The sequence below is a fragment of the Numenius arquata genome, chromosome 25 (assembly GCF_964106895.1).
Source record: "Numenius arquata chromosome 25, bNumArq3.hap1.1, whole genome shotgun sequence".
Lineage (NCBI taxonomy): Eukaryota > Metazoa > Chordata > Aves > Charadriiformes > Scolopacidae > Numenius > Numenius arquata.
In genome coordinates, this window is record NC_133600.1 from 2,285,716 (window position 1) to 2,307,995 (window position 22,280).

At 61.0% G+C, this 22,280-nt stretch overlaps 2 protein-coding genes across 2 annotated transcripts in view; both read left to right on the forward strand.

Annotated features, from left to right (window-relative positions):
• ADAMTS10 (ADAM metallopeptidase with thrombospondin type 1 motif 10) overlaps nt 1–2,729 on the forward strand; it is a 47,885-nt gene extending 45,156 nt beyond the window's left edge. Inside the window, exons 20-24 of the mRNA XM_074163629.1 lie at nt 178–307; nt 472–676; nt 884–1,060; nt 1,767–1,923; nt 2,620–2,729. Of these exons, the coding sequence (XP_074019730.1) occupies nt 178–307; nt 472–676; nt 884–1,060; nt 1,767–1,923; nt 2,620–2,729 (779 nt within the window). The remainder of the gene's footprint in view (nt 1–177; nt 308–471; nt 677–883; nt 1,061–1,766; nt 1,924–2,619) is intronic.
• A 3,769-nt stretch (nt 2,730–6,498) lies between these two features.
• On the forward strand, nt 6,499–21,956 carry MYO1F (myosin IF). The gene is made up of 28 exons (XM_074163642.1): nt 6,499–6,645; nt 10,482–10,619; nt 12,472–12,561; nt 13,046–13,140; nt 13,760–13,847; nt 14,100–14,189; nt 14,334–14,465; nt 14,543–14,677; nt 14,753–14,885; nt 15,272–15,468; nt 15,592–15,672; nt 15,891–15,977; nt 16,136–16,222; nt 16,482–16,649; nt 16,733–16,818; nt 17,194–17,275; nt 17,380–17,486; nt 17,833–17,931; nt 18,007–18,151; nt 18,328–18,442; nt 19,131–19,300; nt 19,434–19,579; nt 19,866–20,012; nt 20,092–20,240; nt 20,521–20,604; nt 20,747–20,948; nt 21,276–21,442; nt 21,517–21,956. Exons 1-28 carry the CDS (start codon nt 6,643–6,645, stop codon nt 21,591–21,593), a joined length of 3,300 nt encoding a protein of 1,099 aa, XP_074019743.1. The 5' UTR covers nt 6,499–6,642; the 3' UTR covers nt 21,594–21,956.
• Nucleotides 21,957–22,280: the final 324 nt, after the last annotated feature.

Sequence of the window (22,280 nt, forward strand, 5' to 3'; positions counted from 1 at the left end):
CAAAGGAGGCCTTGGTTATGAACAGAGAAGTAGGTTCAGGCTTGACGAGGTGCAGTGACAAGTGGCCGCCCTGTCACATTGCCCAGGCGGGAGGGGAGTTGTGGGGCTCCTACCTGCAGCCTGGCTCAGGGCCTCGGGGACCTCCTCTCCTTCCCCCTTCCCTCTTTTTCTTGGCAGGGAACCAGGTCCAATCTGTGGTATGCAAGAAACTTTCCGATGGCTCAACTGTCTTCAACCATTTCTGTAGCCCTGAAACCAAAATGCCAGAGCGGCAGAGGCCATGCAATATGGAACCGTGCCCCCCGGCGTGAGTACCAGGGCTTGGAGCCAGTGGAGGAAGGGGAACAGGAGATGTGGAGGAGCTCTGTGGTTCAACCAGAGCTTCCTGGGAGGCTGTGGCCAGAGCATGAACTGGGGACAAGCTTTGCCCACCGTGCCCCTCACAAGCTTTGCTGTTTTACCTGTCTCCAGCTGGGTGATTGGGAACTGGTCTGAATGCAGCCGAAGCTGCAACGAAGGCGTCCGCACGCGCAGCGTCTTCTGCAAGCGCAAGATCTCTGCCACCGAGGAGAAGACCTTGGATGATGCTTCTTGCTCCCACCCACGGCCAAAGATGCTTGAGCCTTGCAATAACCAGACGTGTCCTCCGGAGTGGGTCGCCCTGGACTGGTCTGAGGTCAGTGCTGAACATTGTCCCTCACTTCTCCGATGGCACTGGTCCTTCGGGGGACAGTGACACTAGGCCAGAGCATTGCTGATGGCCATGGAGAGCGTAATGTGGGAAAAGGAGACAGGCAAGATGGGAGCACTGGTGGGGATACCCAGTGCTGCCCCTCTCTGCTCTTCGCCGTCCATCCTGAGCGCGTGTCCCCGCTCTTTGCAGTGCACCCCAAGCTGCGGGCCGGGGTTCCGCCACCGCATTGTCCTCTGCAAGAGCGGTGACCACAGCGCGACGCTGCCCACCTCCCAGTGCTCCGAAGGCTCCAAGCCCCCGACCAGCATGAGGTGCAACCTGCGGCGCTGCCCACCACCCCGCTGGGTGACTGGCGAGTGGGGAGAGGTAGGGACAGCCCTTCCCATGGGGTTATTGAAGGAGAAGACTTTGCCTCCCCAACCCCTCAAATCCTAGTGCACATGAGGCTTTTACCTGCCAGCAGAAACCCATGTGGCCACCACAACTGTCTGGGGAGCAACAGGACTCCATAGGGGTGTTCTTTGCCTTCCCCTTGGCTCAGGAGGCCATTGGGATGGTGGTCCAAGCGCACAGCTGACCCAGGGAGTCTCCTGGGCCTAGCAGGGCCCCATAGAAGTCGTTGGAGGGCCCCCACGGGTGTCTGGGGGGCAGCAGGGCAGTGAGGATGGGGAGCAGTGCAGTGGGAGCCATGAGCTGCAGAGGTGGGCTGGGCCAGCTGCAAGCGGGGCCACTGCTGGTCCACCTGCCACAGCCCAGCCCGGCACCTGCAGCGGGGGGGGGGGGACACGGACAGTCCTCACTTCCCTCTACCACCCCTCAAGCTGCAGGGTGACATCGGGGTGCAGGAGGCCTGGGAAAGGTGGGTGACTTTGGGCTGGAGGGAGAGTCCCTCGCTGAGTCCTGGAGGTTCAAACCAAGCTTTTTGGGAAGCGGGGCCACAGCGCTCAGCGAAGGAAGGGACAACTGCATCCGTCACCCTTCACACCTCCCAAGATCCGGCCATGCCCTCTCCCCCCACGTTATTAAAGCTGTGGTGGCCGCCGCAGCTCCGTGCTCTGCTGTTCCCCGGCAGTGCTCTGCGCAGTGTGGCCTTGGCCAGCAAAGAAGATCCGTCCAGTGCCTGGCTCACACCGGGCAGCCGTCCAGCGACTGCGTGGAGACCCTGCAGCCGCCCGCCATGCAGCAGTGCGAGACCAAGTGCGAATCGGGACCTACGGACAACCCTGAAGGTGAGGGAGATGGTGGGAAACGCAGAGCACCGTGGAGGAGACCTCCTCGCTCTGTACAACTCCCTGAAAGGAGAGTGTAGCCAAGGGGGGTCGGTCTCTTCTCCCAAGGAACAGGCCATGGGACAAGAGGAAATGGCCTCAAATTGTGCCAGGGGAGGTTTAGGATGGATATTGGGAACAATTTATTCCCTGAAAGCATTGTCAGGCCTTGGAAGAGGCTGCCCAGGGCAGTGGTGGAGTCACCATCCCTGGAGGTATTTAAAAGCCGGGCAGACGTGGTGCTGAGGGACATGGGTTAGTGGGAGTTTTTGTCAGTGTTGGGTTGGTGGTTGGACGCAATGATCTGAAAGGTCCCTTCCAACCTAAACGATTCCATGATTCCATGACACTGGAGTTGGGCTGTAGGTGCTGTGCTGGGGGGTGAGGCTCTCGTGGGGAGACCTGCTGCTGTCCCCTCTGGTCCCCGGCCAAACTGCCGTGCCGTGACCCTGATAAATGAAGTAACTGCACCTTGGCAAAGAGAGGCTTTCAGTAGGGAGGTTCCCAGTGGCTTCTTCAGCTGCATCTTGCTGCTTCCTGGCAGTCATGGAGCATCGGGGTGCAAAAGGAGCTTGCATAGTGCTGGTTGGAAGTCCCCCCTGGGGCTCCTCACTCCGAGGCAGCTGTAACCCTGCTCCCCTTCTTTCACCCCTCCAGAGTGCAAGGATGTGAACAAGGTGGCCTACTGCCCGCTCGTCCTGAAGTTCAAGTTCTGCAGCCGGACCTACTTCCGACAGATGTGCTGTAAAACGTGCCAGGGGCACTAGGGACACAGCCTGACCCCCGTGGGAAAACTGGAAGGCAAAAGCTACGCCGGGGGGGAGGCGCCGAGCCGGGCCCTTCCTCTCCGCCCCGGGAACCTCCCCTGGGTCCAACACAGACACCGGTCGTGCTTCCAGTGGGAGCCGGCGTCACCCAAACCCGTCCCCCAAAGACACGCACCCTTCGCCCCCGAGCTTCACAATGGCAGGTTCCCAGTTAAACCACTGCCAGCCGCTGCAGACACCGCCGTGAGACAGGAGCCGGTCCGTGGGTGGTGGGAGAGGGAGAAGCTGGGCAGAGCGCGGCAGCAGGGACATTACTTGAAATTCTGACGTTGTTATTTATTAGTAGAGGACCCAGGTCCTGCAGGCGCCGTGACAGCCACCGAAGCGGCACCACTTGCCCCGCTCCTGCCTCCTCCTGTCCCATGCCCCGAGGACATCGTGGTCCTCAGTGGGACATCCCCGGGGAGGCTGAGCGCTCCGGGGGCTGCTGCCCTTCCCTCGGGGGTCCCAGGGGAGGCAGGGAGGAGGTTTTTCAGGTGCCACGGATGGCGAGCGTGGCTTCTGGGCGCTGGATGAAGATGAGCTGCTGTGGGGAGCGGGGCTGGAGCAGGGGTTTTGTTTTCTTGGTTTGCGTCCTGTCACCTTGGGACGTGCAGCCGGGGACAGAGAGCGGGTCGCTCCGTGAGCAGAGCGGTGACACCAGTTTAACTGGGAGAGAGGGGGTTATTCAAACCCTCTTAACAACCTACTTTGATTGGGGTGTCCCCTTATTTTCCCTTAAAGCCCTTGTGACTCTCATGACCATTTTTTATTCCAGAGACAGCTGGAAGCACGAGCTGAGGCCAGGGCCGAGGCGTGCTCGGGGTTGCAGCCACTTAGCAGGCTGCAGGAAGCAAAGCAAAGGGGGACGCAGGACAAGAACCGTCTTGGTCACAGTGTCCCCATAGCCGAGCCGTGACTGGGGACCAGTCTGCCCGGTCCTGGCAGGGCCCTCCCCAGCGAACGCCACGGCTTCGGCAGCTGCTTTGCCTCCAAAGGTGCTTTGCCTCCAAAGGTGCTTTACTTCCAAAGGTGCTTTGCCTCCGAAAGGTGCTTTGCCTCCAAAGGCGGCCTCGCTGCATGCCGCTGTGGCCTCGGGGTGCCGGTCCCAGTGCCACCCGCTCCTCTGCCCTCAGGAGACCTCCAGTGATGGGAAAAGAGCAGGCTTGAAACTCCTCCAGGTCACCTCCTGGCCAAATCTGGGCCAACACACGTCTTCTCCACGGGCCACCGCCGCCTGCAGAGGGGACTTGAATTTCCAATCTACAAAGCGTGTTCTTCCTGTTGTCATTATTATTATTGTTATTATTATTATTTTCAGGCCTTTCTGCATCACAAAGATGAGAGATCTTGTCCAAAGCCGTGTTCCGGTCCCCTTGGGGGTCAGCTGTAGGGTGCAGGGAGGCGGGCAGCCCCCTTGCCCCAGAGCAGACCTCTCCGTCCTGCCAGCCCCCGTGTGTTACTCTTCCATCTGTATTTTCACCCGCTCATCAGCCGATCGCAGCTTCTCTGGTGCTCAGCAAATCCCGTTTGGCTGTTGAGCGGGGCCTTCATTTGTCTTCCTTCCTGGTGCCATGCTCCGTTCTGACATTTTGGTGAGGGGAGGGGGTGTTTTCACCTTTTTATATAGATATATATATAATGAAAAAAATGTTTAACATACTAACTCTGAGGAGGAGCGACGTAACGGCATGATTTATAATAAAGGAGTAGCTACGATCCCGGGCACAGCTTCTGGTCCCAGTCTTGTCTCTCGAGGGGCCAGTGTGGGCTCTGGGCAGCCCCACACCACGATGCTCATGCTGAAGGAGGGTTTTGGGCAGCAGGGGAGGGTTTCCCTGCAGCCCCAGTGACCGGAGCAGGTCAGAGAGGTGGGGATTCTCCCAGAGCTGCTGTGGGGCGCGTAGGAACAGGCTTCCCCTTGGAGACCTCCCACAGGTTGGCCGTGCACCCCATGGATGCACAGACTCTGAGCTGGTAATGCTGGTTTGGGATTTTTGGGGAGAGGTTGGTTGAAGATCTATGTGTTCATGAATTGAAATGCTGCTGATGCTTCCCCGAGTCTCTTGGGCTGGTTCCTGTGGGGATTGACACAAAGGTTTGCACCACGTGTCGTGGCTGTGGAGAACCAGAGGACAGACCCTTTAGTAGAGCCTGTAGTGACAGGACGAGGGGTAATGATTTTAAACGAAAAGAGGGGAGATTCAGACTAGATATAAGGGAGAAATTTCTTACAATGAGTGTGGTGGAACCCTGGCCCAGGTTGCCCAGAGAGGTGGTGGATGCCCCATCCCTGGAAACATTCAAAGCCAAGTTGGACAAGGCTTTGAGTAACCAGGTCTAGTTGAAGATGTCCCTGCTCATGGCAGGTGGTGGGACTGGATGGCCTTTAAAGGTCCCTTCCCACCCAACCATTCCATGAGTCTATGATTCTAACCTGACTGTGAGTGACTGAGACGGTATTCGGAAGACGAGAGAGGCAGTTTCAAAAGCTGAGGGCCCTGACCTGGTCTGGTGTGCTGGCCTTGACAAAGTGTTGCCCCCTCTTGTCCCACCTGTCCCCCCCAGCGCTGCCCAGAAAGGCCTACAAGGCCAAGGTTAGGACAGATTTATTGGAGGAGGAGAGATGTCAGGAACGCTTTGATCTTCTGCAAACTCTGCTGGTGAGGGACATGCCCGTCACGGGGTGTGCGTGTTTGCCATGGGTGGTCTCCGAGTGTGACCTCTTCCCAGTGCTGCTGCGCTGTCTCCACACGGGAAAAGGTGGGGGAGACACCCTGAGGGGAGCAGGGCAGTGCAGGATGGGGAGGAGGAGCCCGGTGGGACCCTACCAGGTGCCAGCTGGATGGATGGAGGGAGCACAGACCCAGGGTGGGCTGAGCACCCCCGGACAGAGCCAGCCCTTGCTCTGGGTGCGTGTGGAGCCAGGCAGGGGACAGTGGGGACATGGCAGTGGAGAATTGTGCTCAGCCCTTGGCTTCCTGCAGGAGAATTCCTGTTTTCTTTGCCGTCTCGGCTGCTTTCTGTTGGGGACTGACCTCTGCCGAGGAGCTGGGCCCACCCAACAGTCTTGTACGGGACCAAGACCATCCAGTGGTAGGATCTCCTCTTCCAGCACAGCTTGGGGTCAGCGTTGTGGTACCATCGCAGTGAGCTGGGGCTTGCACAAGTGCGTGTGCACATCAGGGCTGTTGCACGAAGATGGGGCTGTGTGTGTGCAGGGTCTGCAGGAGCAGGGGTCTCTGCAATCGTGGTGGGGACGCTGCCACGGCCATCCCCTGCAGGGACCCCGCTCGCATCCCCTCCCAGCTCCAGCGATGGTCTTCCTGAAATGGCTTCACCTCATTTGTAGCTGAAAAATTTCCTCAAATGTGGCCTTTTTCATTCAAAAGATGTGAAAAAAAACAAACCAGCAACCAAATGCATCTTGTTCCTAAAAGCCACCTTAAGGCAGAGCATCCCCCAGCACGGAGTGGCCACCCCTGGGGGGGGGACACATCAAACTGTCACCTCGAGGAGGGGGGTGGGTGTTTCGAGGCTCTGAGCATCCCTGCATCCACCCAGTGTCCACCCCCTTCCCCAAGTTGTAACACCCGGCACCAACAACACCCATCTGCAGCAGAGGTGGGGTCACCCTAGGCAGGGCCACCCCAAGGTCCCCCCCCCCGGCAGCAAAGAGCCGCCCTCGTCCTCTCCACCCATGGCAAAACCGGCACCGAATGAGGAAGTGGGAGGAGGAAAAAAAAAAAAAGAAATTAGTTGCAATTTGTAGTTGCAGCAGAAACACAAAAGCAAAGCGTTTCGAGATGGACCTGGGCCCTCGGTGACAGCAGCCCCGAGCGCCCCATCCCCGGGGGCGAGACTCAGGGACACCATGGTGAGTGCAAGTGGGGCCCTGGCTGGGCTCCCCCCACCCTGTCACCCTCGGGCACCCTGGGGATGTCACCCTCTTCCTGCCACCTGGGGGTTATCTCAGTCCTGTCCCCTCCTGCTCCCATCCTGGTGCCTCGCTGCTTTCCGGGAGGTTCCAGGAGCCCACCCAGTGTCCCTGCTGGAGAGGGGACGGTGCTGGCCGGGCATGGGGACAGGGAGCAGAGCTGGGGCTGGGTGAGGAGCTGGTACAGGTGGGGAGAAGCCAGGACTGGGGGCCGGGGGCCGTGTTGGTGTCCCCAGGAGCACTGACCCCAGGGGATGGAGGGCACCAGGCGTGAGATCGGGTTTGACACAAAGTGGGTTTTGATTTTGCCGTCGCCGGTGCGGTACCCGCAGTTGAACCCTTGTGTTCCTCTTGGCCCAACTTCCCATCAGTGCTTCTGGTTTCAGCGCTCGTGGTGCGGGCAGAGCAGAGCAGGGTGGCGGGGGCTGCCAGGGGCAGCCGTACCCCCCCCAGGCCAGCTCAAACCAGGACCCAGGGTTGGACCTTGCACCCTGGCACATGCAGGGAACAAGGGCTGTGGGCAGGACAGGGGGCAGCGGCCAGAGCTGGAAGTTGATCTGGGGGCAGAAAAGGAAGATGAAAGCTCTTAAAATTAGGGAGATGCTCAAACATGGAGTACGGGTCTGCAAGGTGCACGTCCTTCAGCCCGCGGCTCTGCTCCCTCCACCTCTCGGGGGGATGCTGTCCCCAGACATTTCCGCCCGGCCAGGAAGGGGGACGGTGGCCGGGCTGAAATGGATCCTTCTCCCACCCACGGTCGCGGTTGTCACCTCTGAGAGGTTGCTCAGATGCTGTCCCCCACAAGATGCAAACACTGTCCTCTCCCTACCACCACCCCAGACCTGAAGATGTTTTGTGGCTTCATGAAGGGCTGTGGGGCTGCGCAGACACGACCCCAACCCCTGCCCAAGGGGTCCCAGCTCCGGGGTCAGCCCCGGTCCCCAAAGCCCTGGAGAAAAACCCCATCCCCAAATGCTGCCCAGGAGGTGACAGGGATGCAGCATCCCGCGCTGCTCTTCTCAAGGTTTCCGGTGGTTTTAAGGTGTTGGCTGCATCTGGGCTTATCCTGTCTTGACACAAAAGGTGTCACCTGGGGCTGCATCCGCTTTCCGCTTGGGGTTTGCAGGGTTTTTTGGTGGCTCAGACCTGAACTTTGAAGAAAAACAGATGACGTTTTGCAATCTGCAGGGCCTCTCCCCTCCCTCAGTGATCCTATCGCGGGCCCTGAGCACAGGCGGTGGCTGGGGTGGTGACGGTCCCCGTCCCACAGCCCTCGCTGGGGCACTCCTGGGGGTGCTGGTGGGGGTCCCCACGCAGGCACCCGTCATTTGGAGCAAAGTCCCTTGTGCAAAACGGATCCAAACTGCTCCTTAAAGCCCAGGCCAAGGGCTGCTGAAAGCTTCTCCCCGCTCAGCTTGAGGATAAAATGGCCTCACGGAAGCATTTGGTTCAGGGACCCCCTTCCCTGGGGACCCCCACGCTGGTGGCTGTTGTGCCGCTGCTCTCTGGCTGGTCCCTTGCTTTGGCCTGGGACAGAGGAGGGGTCAGAGGAACCGTTGCCCCAAAACTCTGGAAGCAAATTCCCTTTGTGCCCCAGGTCCCTGCAGGGATGCTGCCTGCAGCCCCCGATCCCTCAGGGCTTGCCGGGTGCTGAGCTTGGGCAACACCACAGTGTCGACGGAGCATCATTCCTCCTCGTCCTCCTTGGAAGATGTTTACCCAGCTTAGTGAGCCTTGGCCCCGTGAACCCCCCCCCCCTCCCCGTGCCACCCCTCGGGACGTGCTGAGGAAAAGCCAGGCTGACTTTGTGCTCCCAGAAACGGGGTGGAAACACCCGCGGCCTCGCAGATCTATGGGACAAAACCTTCATTTCAAGCGAGCGGGTGTTTTCCCCACAGCTGCGTGGCCTCAGGTGCCCCAACCGAGCCAGGAAAGCACCTACCCTGTGCCCGGAGGAAGAGGAGGTGCCACGAAGGCCCGCGCTCGCCCCTGACAGCTCTGAGCAGTCGTTTGGCTGCAGGAGAAACTCCGGGTGTCAGCTCAAAAGCGCTGAGCTTGCAATACAGGAAATGCTCGTTTTTGCCTTAATTTGGTGCCAAAACCAGCCGTGTGAGCCCAGGGTGCCCGCGCTGGAGGGTTCAGGGTGATGGAGGCAGGGGATAGGGAACTGAGGTGTTTGGGTCCTCCCGACCTGCTCCTCTCCACCTGAAGCAGAAGGTTGTGGCCAGGTTGGGTTGAAGCTGGGCAGCTCCTGGGGTCACCGACAGCTCCCTGGGTGACAGCACGGTGCCCTGGAGCAGATGACAGAGCCCACCTGTGTTTTTCCAGGTGGCTTTTCTAAGGGCTAATTAGGATGGAGGGGAGGAAGAGGAGGGGAAGGCAAGAAAAAGGCCCATAAACAACAATCAGGAGGAAGAGGAGAAGCTCCCTGCATGGTTTCAGGCTGTGTGAGCAGACCCAAGCCCCCCGGACCCCCCGAGCTGCCCCATGTCCATGTGTCCCATGACAAGGTGGTGGGACAACGAAGCCAAAAGCTCCTCTGCTGGTGACGAGGGCTTGAACTGCACTTGGGGCTGGGGGGGGACATGGATGGTGGTTTGGGTTACAAAGCCCAGCTGGGAGGGAGGTGGCCGGGGGGAGCAGCACGGTGCTGCCGAGCTCCTCCAGGCTCCATGATGGTCCCACCATCCCCCATCGTGACGGTGCCGGGTTGTGCCGAGCATCCCAGGGGTGGTGGTGCAGGGGGCTGCGGGCAGCCTGAGAAAATCGGGGGCAGTCGGGAGGATGCAAAGGCGTCAGGGTCCGGAGGCCTGAAATCTTGAGAGCCAGCAGGAAAATGAAGCAAAAGGGGAAGAGAAGAAAAGGGAAATGGAAAGAGTAAGAGGCCGGGGGCGAGAGGGGAGGAGGAGAAGTGAAATCAATGCCGGGAGGGCTGGGGTGAAAGCGGAACCCCGGGGGCTGTGGGACGGGGGCAGATGAGCCGTGGGCAGCCCCAGATGAGGTGTCTCCTCCCGGGCACCGCGCCGGGGTCTGTGTTCAGCAAGTCTCCTCCGCAGCATCGAGGACCGGGGGCTTTTGAACAGCTTTCTTTTGGCACAGTGAAATCCCACCCTCCCCTCCCAGCCCGGGGCTGTGTTTAGCCCCCCAACAGCATAAATCACAGCCCAGTTTTCCTGCTGCCCCACAGCTCCCGGAGGACAGAGCTGAGCGAGTTGGGGGGCGGCTGGAAAACGGGTGCTGGCATCTCCCTGGGCAGGGAGAAAGTGTTCGGGGGGCACAGTCACAGACCTGCCCTGATGCAAAGGGGACGCGGGGGTGCAGGGGCTGCACGGTGCTGGGGATGCTCCCACCAGCTGCAGCTTTTGCCTTTCCCCTGGGTTATTTTTGCCGCCCCTTTGACTCATAAGCAGAGCCTGTGCAGCAGGCACGAGGTCCTTCGTTTCCTCTGTAACGAGCAGCGGTGGTGTTACAAAGGTGCACGCAGGCTGTCGGTGCCCCGGGGTGCCTGACCCGTCGTGAGGCAGGATCTGGACAGAGGGATGAGACAAGCCCAGGAGCAGCAGTGCTGGGATTTTGAACTTGGGCAAGTTCCCAGCAGGGCCAAAACACCCCTCTTTGCACCGCCTGGGGGTGCCGGTTTGGTGACACAACTGGGGCGGGGGCCAGTTATAGCTACCAGCAGCTCGGGGGGATCTGGGGGGTGGGGGATGCAGGCCTGGAGCCCCACTCCCATGGGTGGTGGCCCCGGGGCAGCCGCTGTGGCCCTCTCCCCACAGGGCAGCAAGGAGCGCTTCCACTGGCAGAGCCACAATGTCAAGCAGAGTGGCGTGGACGACATGGTCCTGCTCTCCAAGATCTCCGAAGAGGCCATTGTGGAGAACCTCAAGAAGCGTTTTATGGATGATTACATCTTTGTATCCTTCCCAGAGCAGTGGGACGTGGACAGGGAGCAGCAGGGCTGGGCTCCAAGGCTTTTCCAAGGCATGGGCCAAACTGGGGCTGCCCCAGTGCTTGCAGAGTGTCCCGTCCCCACACCTTTGGTGGGACAAGATTGGGATCAGTGGGAGGAATGCCACCACTTCCAAGCTGAGTTGAACTCAGCAGAGATGCTGCAACCATGATGTCCATCCTGCCATTCCCCAGGACCCACTTTGGTCCTTCCTTTGTGGCCTCAAAGCTCTAAGCAAAGAGCACTGAGTGAACCCCTCGTCTGCTGCCCCCCACTGCTCCTGCGTGCTGGAGACCCACCTGCCTGCCCCAGGAGGGCCAGACCCCGGTGGCAGTAGTGGCCATCGTTCCCTGTTGCTGTCACCCAGCCCCTCTGGTGCCCAGTGTGCCCTGGCTGCTCTGCACCCGCAGCAAAGCCAAGCAACCCCTGGATGGAGCGAGAGCATCCCTGCAGACACAGGGACAAGGTGCCACCCCTCACTCTCCACCAGGCTTAGCCCACACGGGACACCGAGAAGCCAGTCTGGGGTGCAAATCTCCCACCCTGCCCAGTGTTGCCCCCCCCCGTGCCATCCCCCAGCCCCAATGCTTTTGTGGTCTCTGGCTCTCACGGCAGAGCTGACACCACTGAGCACCACGCACGAGGCTCGATGGCTCTCGGGCTGCACGGTGCAGATGGGGACGTGTCCCCACGCCCATGACTGCAGGCGCTGAGCCCTCTCCTTGCTCACCCCACACCTGCTTGGGGACAAACCCCAGCTCCGGTGGGGCAGGGGACAAAGTCCCTGCGGCGCAGAGCAGGGCACGGCGGGGGCTTGGGGGGCAGCGGGGCTGAGCCCGGGGCTGAGCTGCTTGTGGCTGTGGTTTCCCTGAAGATGCGGCTCTGTCCTTACAAGGCGATGCTCTGCCCCGGGGCTAGCGGTGACGCAGCCGTCCTCCCCGCTCTTTCGGCAGCCCTGGGGCTTTAAATGTGTTTAGGGGTTGGGTTTGGGGTTGGCTTTTCTTTTTTCAGAGGAAAAAGAATACCCCACATAGCCTCTTTCTTCCTTTTTTTGCGTGCTGCTGGGCGCAGGGCCCCCGTCCAGCCATGACTCAACACCCTGCGCTTCTGCATTTCCCAGAAAAGCCCCTCTCTTCCTGCTCTTCCCCCTCCCGGCTGTCAGGTGGGCTGAAAATAGGACATGGAGGGTTCAGGGTCACCCCCTTGGCACTGCTCTGTCTCCAACCTCCATCTCCCCACCTGCCCCGGGGCACCGGGTGCTCATCCCCATCCTGCTGCTGCGTCATTTCCAGGTGTGATTCCCAACTTTTCCATCCCCTGCCCACTCCTGGGTGACTCAGGAATGCTGCAGGCGGGGGCCGAGGGAGGCTGGGTGGCCAGGGAAAGGCAGGAGCCGGTGGTTTCTCCCCTCTCCGTGCCTCAGTTTCCCTGGCTGTAAAATGGAGACAACCGCCTGCTGCAAAAGCCATGGATGGAACATGAGCAGCTGAGAGGAGGGCGGATGCCGGGAGGCTGTGGGATGCTGGAATTGCTGCTTTTGGAGCCGATCCTCAGGCAGAGTAAGGCGGCATGAACAAAGCCGGAGAGCTGAGGGGATGCTCCTGCTGTGCCCTGCACTGGTCACACCGGGGGGACACACCAGGGCCGAGGGAGCCCCTTGGCACCAAGTCATGGCAGCAGCTCTGCCTGAACCCGAGCTGGAACCCCTCGTGGTGTTCCTGGGAAGAGGCAGGGACCCCCCCTAATGACCTTCCTCACACTGATGCTGCCTCTTGGGGATATGGGAAAGGATGCATGGACCTTAACCTGCTGCTCAGACCTACATCGGGCCGGTGCTCATCTCCGTCAACCCCTTCAAGCAGATGCCTTACTTCACCGACCGGGAGATCGAGCTGTACCAGGGGGCGGTGAGGCTGCTGCGCGCCGGCTGGGGGTGTCGGCCAGGGGTTCATTGGGTTTAATTTGGTGCAAAACACCTGGGAGGGGTGTCCCACGAGTGTCCCCGTCTTCCCCAGCCCTTTGGGCGCTGCAGGGGTCAGTGCTCCCAAGCACATTGATGGAGAGTCAGTAGCGAGGCTCCAGGAGAAAAATCCACATTCCTGGGAAATTCAGCTCATAAATACACACCAAAGCAACCCAAAAATGGTAAAATCCAGCCCGAGCAACTTCTGCCACATTGAGCTTCCCAAGGAGGAGGGGAGAGTCAAAAAAACATCTGGCAGGCTGTGATTAGCTCATCTTTGTGGCAAGAGACTAATTCCCCGTATCCCCCATGTGCTGCTGCCCCATGCAATGCATGGGCAGAGTTAAGGGGGCTTGGGGAGGGGGATCAAGGTGGGGGGCTGGCAGCTGCTCTGTGCTCAGTGCTGCTGTCCCTTGTCCCCCATTTAGGCTCAGTATGAAAATCCCCCCCACATCTACGCCCTGACCGACAACATGTACCGCAACATGCTGATCGACGGGGAGAACCAGTGCGTCATCATCAGGTAGGGGCACATCAGGGACTCCATCCCACCGGTCCGGGGCTGGCTGTCCCCATCACCCCTTCTCCCCATCCCCTGGGGACATCCTGGAAGCCGGGCAGTGGCCAGAGGCAACTGAAGCCCAGTGGTGGGTCCTGGGGGACCCGGCATATGGAGGTCCCTGGAGGGACCCTGGTGTCCTGGGCCAGGAGCTCCAGCCGGGGCTGTGACCGGCTTGTCTCAGGCAGGGACTGAGCCTTGTGCAATGCGCTTTTCCGGCTGAGTGTTGCAAGGGAAATGGTCAGGATGTGGGGCAAGGCCAGAGACTTCCCCTTGAGGCTCCCAAGTCTCCTTCCTTCCCTCCAAAATCCAGCAACGAGAAATCCAGTGGCTCCTCCCAGAGCAGCTCCTCGCCCAGCCTTGCTCGGGCCCCACTTGTATCCCAGAGCCCCCCCAGGGCACGGGAGCCCTGTTCCCGGTGTTAGCCTTGCCACATGCTCAGAGTACATGGCAAGAGGGAGGCCACAGCCCGTCACCCACCGTCACCCCCCAGCCCCACTCCGGCATCCCAGCCCGAAGCACCCTGAGACAGGAGACTCCAACGCGGCTGGTTCACATCTCCGCTGCTTTGACGTTTTCACAGCGGAGAAAGCGGAGCCGGGAAAACAGTGGCAGCAAAATACATCATGGGCTACATCTCCAAAGTGTCTGGGGGTGGAGAGAAAGTGCAGGTACGGCTTCCCCCCCCACCATCCACCACCACACATGGCTTCACCTCCCAACCAACCCGCTCCCCGCCGCCCCGATCCCCTGCTCCCCCCGTCTGATGGTGGTACCTGGAGCAGCCCCGGTTCCAGGGCTGGGGACAGGCAAAACCCTGGGGACAGGCAAAGCCCTGGGACTGTCCCCAGCCCCAATGCAGGGCTGCTGCAGCGAGGTGCAGATGTGTGGCCCCCCCGCTCAGCCCCCTCCTCTGTCCCCAGCACGTGAAGGACATCATCCTGCAGTCCAACCCACTGCTGGAAGCCTTCGGGAATGCCAAAACCGTCCGGAACAACAACTCCAGTCGCTTTGTAAGTCGCCGGGGCAGGCGCAGAGGCCAGGATCTGTCCCAGTGATGCTCCTGGCATGGTGGGAGAAGGGGGAGTGAAGCCAGGGCTGGGGAAGCCAGGGGTTCCGGGGGGCCAGGGCTCTGAGCAGGAGCTGTGCTGGGGCAGGGGAAGTACTTCGAGATCCAGTTCAGCCGGGGCGGCGAACCCGACGGGGGGAAGATCTCCAACTTTCTGCTGGAGAAGTCGCGGGTGGTGAGCCAGAACGAGTGCGAGAGGAACTTCCACATCTACTACCAGGTACGGGAGGCTCAGAGCCGGCCGGGCTATGGTGGGGACCAGGGGCCAGGTAACCACAGCCCCCGTTTCTCTCCCAGCTCATTGAAGGGGCATCCCAGGAACAGCGGCAGAACCTGGGCATCATGAGCCCGGATTATTACTACTACCTGAACCAGTCGGACACGTACCAGGTGGAGGGCACGGACGACCGCAGTGACTTCCATGAGACCATGGTGGGTGCCCGGGAGGGGGAGCCCCCAAAGCTGGCTCTGGCCGGGCAGGGGCTGATGGGCTGCCCGTGCCCCCAGAACGCCATGCAGGTCATCGGCATCCGGGGAGAGGACCAGCAGCTGGTGCTGCAGATCGTGGCAGGGATCCTCCACCTGGGGAACATCAGCTTTCGGGAGGAAGGCAACTACGCTCGGGTGGAAAATGCTGACTGTGAGTGGAACACTGCCCCCGCTCCAGGGCGGGGACTGGGGACACTTGCAGGGACCCTTGGCAATGAATTGCAAACTCTCCATAGCACAAATCCCCTGGCAGAGGAGAGAGGCAGCGTCAGCATCTTCCCCACATTAGACATGGGGAAACTGAGGCAGCAAGCAAATGGCACAACCAGAGCTTAATTAGCAAGGGGATGGGCGCCAGGAGTCACTTGCTGTGATTTAGCAGGAGGAGGACCATGTCCCAGGTCCCCGTTTACTGCACCACCTCTGTCCTTTGCAGTTGGATGGGGCTGGGGGTGTCTAGCAGCGGCTGCAGGCAGCGTGCCGGGGGTGTACGGGGAGCAGGCAGCCCTGACCGCCCCCCCACCCTGCTCTGCCCAGCCCTGGCCTTCCCTGCCTATCTGCTGGGGATCGACCAGGACCGCCTCAACGAGAAGGTCACCAGCAGGAAAATGGACAGCAAGTGGGGTGGCCGCTCCGAGTCCATCACTGTCACCCTCAACGTGGAGCAGGCGGCTTACACCAGGGACGCCCTGGCCAAGGGGCTCTACGCACGCGTCTTCGACTTCCTCGTGGAGGTGTGTGTTCCCATTGGGCCAGGCTGAGCCGATGGGTGCCGAGGGGCTGCTCGCCATCTGTTCCCACATGCAGCTGGCCCCGTACGCCCCTGCTGAAGGAATTCATCCCATCTCTCCCTGCAGTCTATCAACCGGGCTATGCAGAAGCCATACGAGGAGTACAGCATCGGGGTGCTGGACATCTACGGCTTTGAAATATTCCAGGTACGTGCTGCTCTGGTGTAGGAGCCCAGCTGGGGAATGTCCTTCCCTGCTTCTGCAGCAAGAAGGGTGGCCAGAGCAGGGTTAGCAGCCCATGGCTCCAAGAAGGGTCCCTGGAGCAGCACCCAAAGGCTCTGCTTTTTTGGGGTCTCACCAATGCGGTGAGAGGAGCAGAAGCCAACTCAGCCCCATCTTCTCTTTCATCTTTTTGCTTTTGGTAGAAAAATGGCTTTGAGCAATTCTGCATTAACTTTGTGAACGAGAAGCTGCAGCAGATCTTCATAGAGCTGACCCTGAAGGCAGAGCAGGTATGGGGCAGGCTGAGCTTTGGGGGCTGCACCAGCGCCCCGATTCCTGCACCCTGTACCCCCACTGCCGGTGGGTCCCGGTGCCACGTCCAGAGCAGGGGGGCTGTGGCATAACTTGTGGGTTGGGGGCCCACGCGGCTCTCCCTGTGCTCCCCCAGGAGGAATACGTGCAGGAGGGGATCAAGTGGACCCAGATCCAGTACTTCAACAACAAGGTGGTGTGCGACCTGATAGAGAACAAGCTGGTGAGTGGGGTCCCCTCCTCCGGGTGGGGGGGGTCTCCCAGGGAGCCAAGGCACCTGGAGAGGGGGGTGTTGGATGGGCTTGGCGCTCTCAGATCTGGGTGGCAGAAGCTGGTCCTGCTGGGGAGCATCCCTTGGAGAGCACAGCTCTGCATCCTTAACCTTCATGCTGCGGCTCAGCATGAAGCAGCTTTGACCAGTGCGGGGCACTCGAGCAGGATTGGACTTTTGGGCACCCACGGTTTTGCTCTCCCTCCCCCAGAACCCCCCTGGGATCATGAGCGTCCTGGATGACGTCTGTGCCACCATGCATGCCACCGGCGAGGGGGCAGACCAGACCCTGCTGCAGAAGCTGCAGGCAGCCGTGGGCAACCACGAGCACTTCAACAGCTGGAGCTCAGGCTTCGTCATCCACCACTACGCGGGCAAGGTACGGCATCCTGCACCCCACAACCTGCACCCCACAGTCCCGGCCACAGCGGCCATGGGGCTGAGCTCCCCTCCTGCCCCCAGGTCTCCTACGACGTGAACGGCTTCTGCGAGCGCAACCGGGATGTGCTCTTCACCGACTTGATTGAGCTCATGCAGAGCAGTGAATAGTGAGTCCTGGCAGTGCTGCGGTCCTGGGGACACCCCAAAAGGGCTGGGGCAGAGGGTTGCCCCAACATCCAGTCCTGCCTCTGCTGGAGTCACATCTCGGTGTGCTCAGCATCCTGCATCACTCCGCGGGTACCAGCAGCATCCCCCTGTTGAGCACGGCAGCACTCAGGGGCTGCAGGTCTGGGAGAGGGGTGCTCACCCACCAGCACCCATCCTGCTCATCCCTGGGGGGGCAGTTTTAGGGGGGACAGGCTCAGCCCCAGTGCAGGATTTCCCAGCAGCAGAAAGCAGAGCTGGAGCTGGTTCCAACTCGGCACCTGCTGAGCTTGGGGAGCCTGGCGGCTCTCACCTGAGGACTCTCACCTGCCTTTCAGTGGCTTCATCCGGATGCTTTTCCCAGAAAAGCTTGATTCTGACAAAAAGGGGCGACCAACCACTGCGGGCTCCAAAATCAAGGTAAGTCCTGGAGGCTGGGGGACAGTAGCTGCCTCTGGGGCAGCAGCAGGGTGATGGGCTCCCACCAATGCCTTTAACGCTACAGAGGTCGATCCTTGCAACAGAAACAGGCTAACGACTTGGTGAACACATTAATGAAGTGCACACCACACTACATCCGCTGCATCAAACCCAATGAGACCAAAAAGCCGCGGGACTGGGAGGAGAGCAGGTAACAGAGACCTCTCGTGATAGATCAGGGAGCCCGCAGAGCCTGGGGAAGGGCACCCAGTGATGGGGATGTGGCCAGGACTGGCTTTCCTCCAAAAACTGCACCCTAGGCTGGTCCCTCTGTGCTGCCCACGGACCCAGGGGAGCACGAGGTGTGCACTGAAGAGCATGTGGGGACACACATGTCCCCCTACATGCATTTCCCAGAGGTTCCATCTGAGCCCCAGAAGCTCTCACGCATGCACAGCTGAGGGCATCCCCGTGCCAAGCAGTGTCCAAAGGGCCTGGGCAGGTCCCCCACCAACCTGCCACCATCCCACGCTGAACGTGTCCCTCCCGCTCCTCAGGGTGAAGCACCAAGTCGAGTACCTGGGGCTGAAGGAGAACATCCGTGTGCGCCGGGCGGGTTTTGCCTACCGCCGCCTCTTCCACAAATTCCTGCAGCGGTGAGTGACCACCAGGACGGGGTGGTGGCGGGTCCCCACAGCCTGGCCGCCACTCAATGTCCCCTCTCCCCACAGCTACGCCATCCTCACCCCCGAGACGTGGCCATCCTGGCGCGGGGACGAGCGACAAGGGGTGCAGCACTTGCTGCGCTCCGTCAACATGGACCCAGACCAGTACCAGATGGGTCGGAGCAAGGTGTTTGTCAAGAACCCTGAATCGGTAGGTGGCCTGGCTCTGCCCCTTGTCCCTCAACCCCAGGGGATGCTGCACGTGGCCAAGCATCACTTTGGGCAACCCCAGGGAGGGTTTGGGGTGCCGACGTGCGGGAGAAGGGATGCAGCAGGGTGTTGGGTGGCCCCTGGCCGGCCAGGCTCAGCACCCCGTGTCCCTCCCAGCTCTTCCTCCTTGAGGAGATGAGGGAGCGGAAATTCGACGGCTTCGCCCGGGTGATCCAGAAGGCCTGGCGTCGACACATCGCCATTCGGAAGTACGAGCAGATGCGAGAGGAGGGTAAGGCCAGGCGAGGACAGAGACACCAGCATCCCAGCACTCCTTTAGGGTGCTCTTCACCCAAAGCAGCAGGAGAGCAACAGCTCAGCTCCTAATTGTGGCACTAACGAGGAGGGGGGTGAGGAGCGACCAGACCATGAGATGCCATGGGTCTTTTCCTACATCTTAAAGGAGGGCATGAATTTCTGGCTCCAGGGAGACCTTATAAACCCTTCCAGTACCTAAAAGGGACCTACAAGAGAGCTGGAGAGGGACCTTTTACAAGAGCATGTGGTGATAGGACAAGGGGTAATGGCTTCAAATTGAAAGAGGGGAGATTGAGATGAGATGTGGGGAAGAAGTTCTTTGCTGTGAGGGTGGTGAGAGCCTGGCCCAGGTTGCCCAGAGAAGCTGTGGCTGCCCCATCCCTGGAGGGGTTCAAGGCCAGGTTGGAGGGGGCTTGGAGCAAGCTGGTCTGGTGGGAGGTGTCCCTGCCCATGGCCCAAGGGGCAATTAATGGGTTTCAAAGCCAACTGAGCTCAAGCAGCTCGGATTCCTTCCATGGCATAAAACAAGCCCCACTTCTTGCTGCCACAGTCCGTGCGATGGCTGTCACAGCTGGTTTGGGAGGGTGGGTGGGCAAGGGCTGAGGGCTGAGCCACTGGCACAGAGCCCTGTCTGACCGACATTGTTTCGGGGTCCCGCGCAGCCTCCAACATCCTCTACAACTTCAAAGAGCGGAGGAGGAACAGCATCAACAGGAATTTCGTGGGCGATTACCTGGGCATGGAAGAGCGGCCGGAGCTGCGCCAGTTCCTGGCCAAGCGGGAGCGGGTAGACTTCGCCGACTCCATCACCAAGTACGACCGGAGATTCAAGGTACATGGACCTGCTCTGGGCTTGGGACAGGCCAAGCCATGCCTTGTGGTGGCCGCCCTTGGGTGAGATGTGTGTGCAGGTCTTGTGGCCCCCTGAAAACATCTCCTCACCCCCTGCTTCTGCCCTTTCCCAGCCCATCAAGCGGGACTTCATCCTCACCCCCAAGTACTTCTACCTGATCGGGCGGGAGAAGGTGAAGAAAGGTCCCGAGAAGGGGCAGATCAAGGAGGTGCTCAAGAAGAAGGTGGAGATCCAGGCGGTGAGCGGTGTCTCGCTGAGGTGCGTCCCCTGGCATGGGCTCCGCACGGGGGGGTCCGCACAGTTGGGCTTCACCCATCAGCTCCACCAGCTTCTCCATCCTCTGGTGCCCCCAGCCAGGCCCCAGCCCCCTGCCTGTGGGGCAGCAAGACATCAGGCCGTGGGGAGGAGGCTCCCCACAGAGTGCTTTGCAGATGGGGCTGGGGAGGTTTCCAGCTAAATCACCCTCCAAATTTGCTCGGGGTGGACCCCGGCTGGCACCAGCCTTGCCCCCGCTGACACCCCCATGCCGGGGTTCCTCCCCCAGCACCAGGCAGGATGATTTCTTCATCCTCCATGAGAACAATGCCGACAATTTCTTGGAGTCCATCTTCAAGACGGAGCTGATCAGCCTGCTGTGCAAACGCTACGAGGAGCTCACCCGCACCAAACTCTGCCTCTCCTTCAAGGACACGTAAGGATGGAGGCCGGGAGAGGTGACAAAACAGGACAGGGTCCCCTCCCCGTGGCCTCACGGCCTCTCTCTCCCCCAGACTACAGTTTCGGGTGAAGAAGGAGGGCTGGGGCGGTGGTGGCACCCGCAACGTCACCTTCGTCAGAGGACAGGGGGACGTGGCCACCCTCAAAGCCGGAGGCAAAACGCTGACGGTCAGCATCGGGGACGGGCTCCCCAGGAATGCCAGTGAGTGCCAGGGCACCTGGGGAGCTGGGGGGGGACAGGAGGACTGGGGCCGCAGGGCATGGCTGGAGGCTTGGGGACATCAGGGTGAGCCAGTGTGTGCCCCGTCTCTGGGGGGTTTGCATTTCCCCCAGGAGGGACCCGCTTCTGCTCGGGTGATGGGGGAGCATGGGGTGTTTTGGGGATAAGGGCAGCTGGGTGCAAACTCTGGGGGCAGCCCCCCCCCCCCGCCCCAGCTGGCCCTGAGGACCATCACCTAACGGGGGGCTCGTGTCCCCCCCAGAGCCCACGAGGAAGGGGGCGACGCAGAGCAGAGGTGGCAGAAGGTGTCCAGCGTCCTCCCGAAGCACCCCACCAGCACCGCAAGGTGAGGAGGGTAGTGCCAAAGGGGGGGTGACGGGGAGGGGGGGCCCAGCCTGGATCCAGCTAGCACTGCACTCCTGGGGGGTGTGGGCTGAGCGGGGGCCCCCTGTAATTCACCATCCCGGGGGGGGGGGGTGGTCTTCCAGGTGCCTGCAGGAACGGGGCACCCCAGTTCCCGCGCGGTGACAGCCGGGCTCAGCGGGAAACCTACACGGCACCCCAGAAGCAGGGGAGGGGGCCACCGGCTGCGGCGCTGCCCCCCCGAAACACCGGCCGCCAGTTGAAGGCACGGCCCCCCTCCGAGCAGAACATGGATTTCCTCAACGTGCCCGACCAGGGGGTGGCCGGGTAGGTCCTGAAGCACCCGTGTCCCCCTCCCCACCCCATCCTCCCCTCCCACTGCTGCCACCTCCAGAGATGCTCTGTTCCCTCTGACCAGCCTCGCTGCCCAAGGGAGCAACAGCCCACGGAGGTCCGGGCAACCCGGCTTTGCTGGCAGGATGGCACCTCCCAGGCTTTTGCACACCCCAGTTCTCCCAGTCCCTGCACTGGGAGGACCCACCTGAGCCGCAGGCACACAGCATCCCCTTGGTGGGGGTGGGCAGGGTGGGAGGGAGGGTGCAGCACATCCTGCATCCTCCCTGGTGTGACCGTCGTGTCCCTCCGGCTCCGCAGCATGCAGCGCCGGCGAAGCGTGAGCCAGCGGCCACCTCCGGCCAGTCGCCCCAAGCCACAACCCAAGGTGGCCGTGCCACGGTGCCAGGCGCTCTACCAGTACATCGGGCAGGACGTGGATGAGCTCAGCTTCAACGTGGGGGACATCATCGACATCCTGCTGGAAGGTACCGCCCGATCCCTGCCCTGCCCTGAGGTGCCCTGTGGCAGCACCATGCTTCACCCGGCACCTTTTTCCCAGATATCTCGGGCTGGTGGAAAGGCCGGCTGCACGGCAAGGAAGGGCTTTTCCCTGGGAATTACGTGCAGAAGATCTGAGTCGGGCGCAGCGGCCGCGTGGCCGGAGGCAAGGAAGGAGTCGCCATCCGTCCTCCCATCCCACCTCCACCGGGGCCGTGCCGAAGGGGCCGGCGGAGGCTCCGCGATGGTTCTCCACCGACGCTGGCGTTGAGCAAGCGCTTCCTCACGAGCCCCCCTGGCCTGCGCTGGCTACCGGGCTGTGCCGGTGCCAACCACCGTATCCCGCAGCCACGTTAGATGGTGACCTCCCTGCAGCAAGGACCGGCTCTTTGCTGCTTGTTCGGACCCTGGGAGCGGAACTGCTGATTCTGGGGTATAAATAGGATTATTGTTAATAGTTATGGTAAATAATCAGACTCATCAAATCTCAGTCTGACAAACTGAGCCTGGAGTTTTTATTTCACCCTGGTGCTGGCCCGTGGCTCCCGCTGGCCCTGTGGCAAGAGACCTGCACCTGCATGGAGGGACATAGGGGGACACATGTTGGAGGTGGCCCCATTCCCTCTGCGTTGAACCCTCCAGAAGATGTTGAATCCAGAGACCCAGCGCCCCCAGGGACCCTTTCCCGGCATCTGCGCTGCCTGGGGTGACTCTGGATGGCTCGGCAGGGCCAGGAGCTGCCAGGGCGGTGGCGAGGCACAGCAGGACAACGGGGCACAGCAGGACCAGAGTGCCACCACCTTTCCCTGATTTCCCGCAGGAAAA

Coding starts and splice junctions, on each gene's coding strand:
- MYO1F (XM_074163642.1), top strand. Junction 13,141..13,759: donor AACCAGTGCGTCATCATCAG/GTAGGGGCACAT, acceptor ACGTTTTCACAG/CGGAGAAAGCGGAGCCGGGA. Junction 16,650..16,732: donor TCCACCACTACGCGGGCAAG/GTACGGCATCCT, acceptor TCCTGCCCCCAG/GTCTCCTACGACGTGAACGG.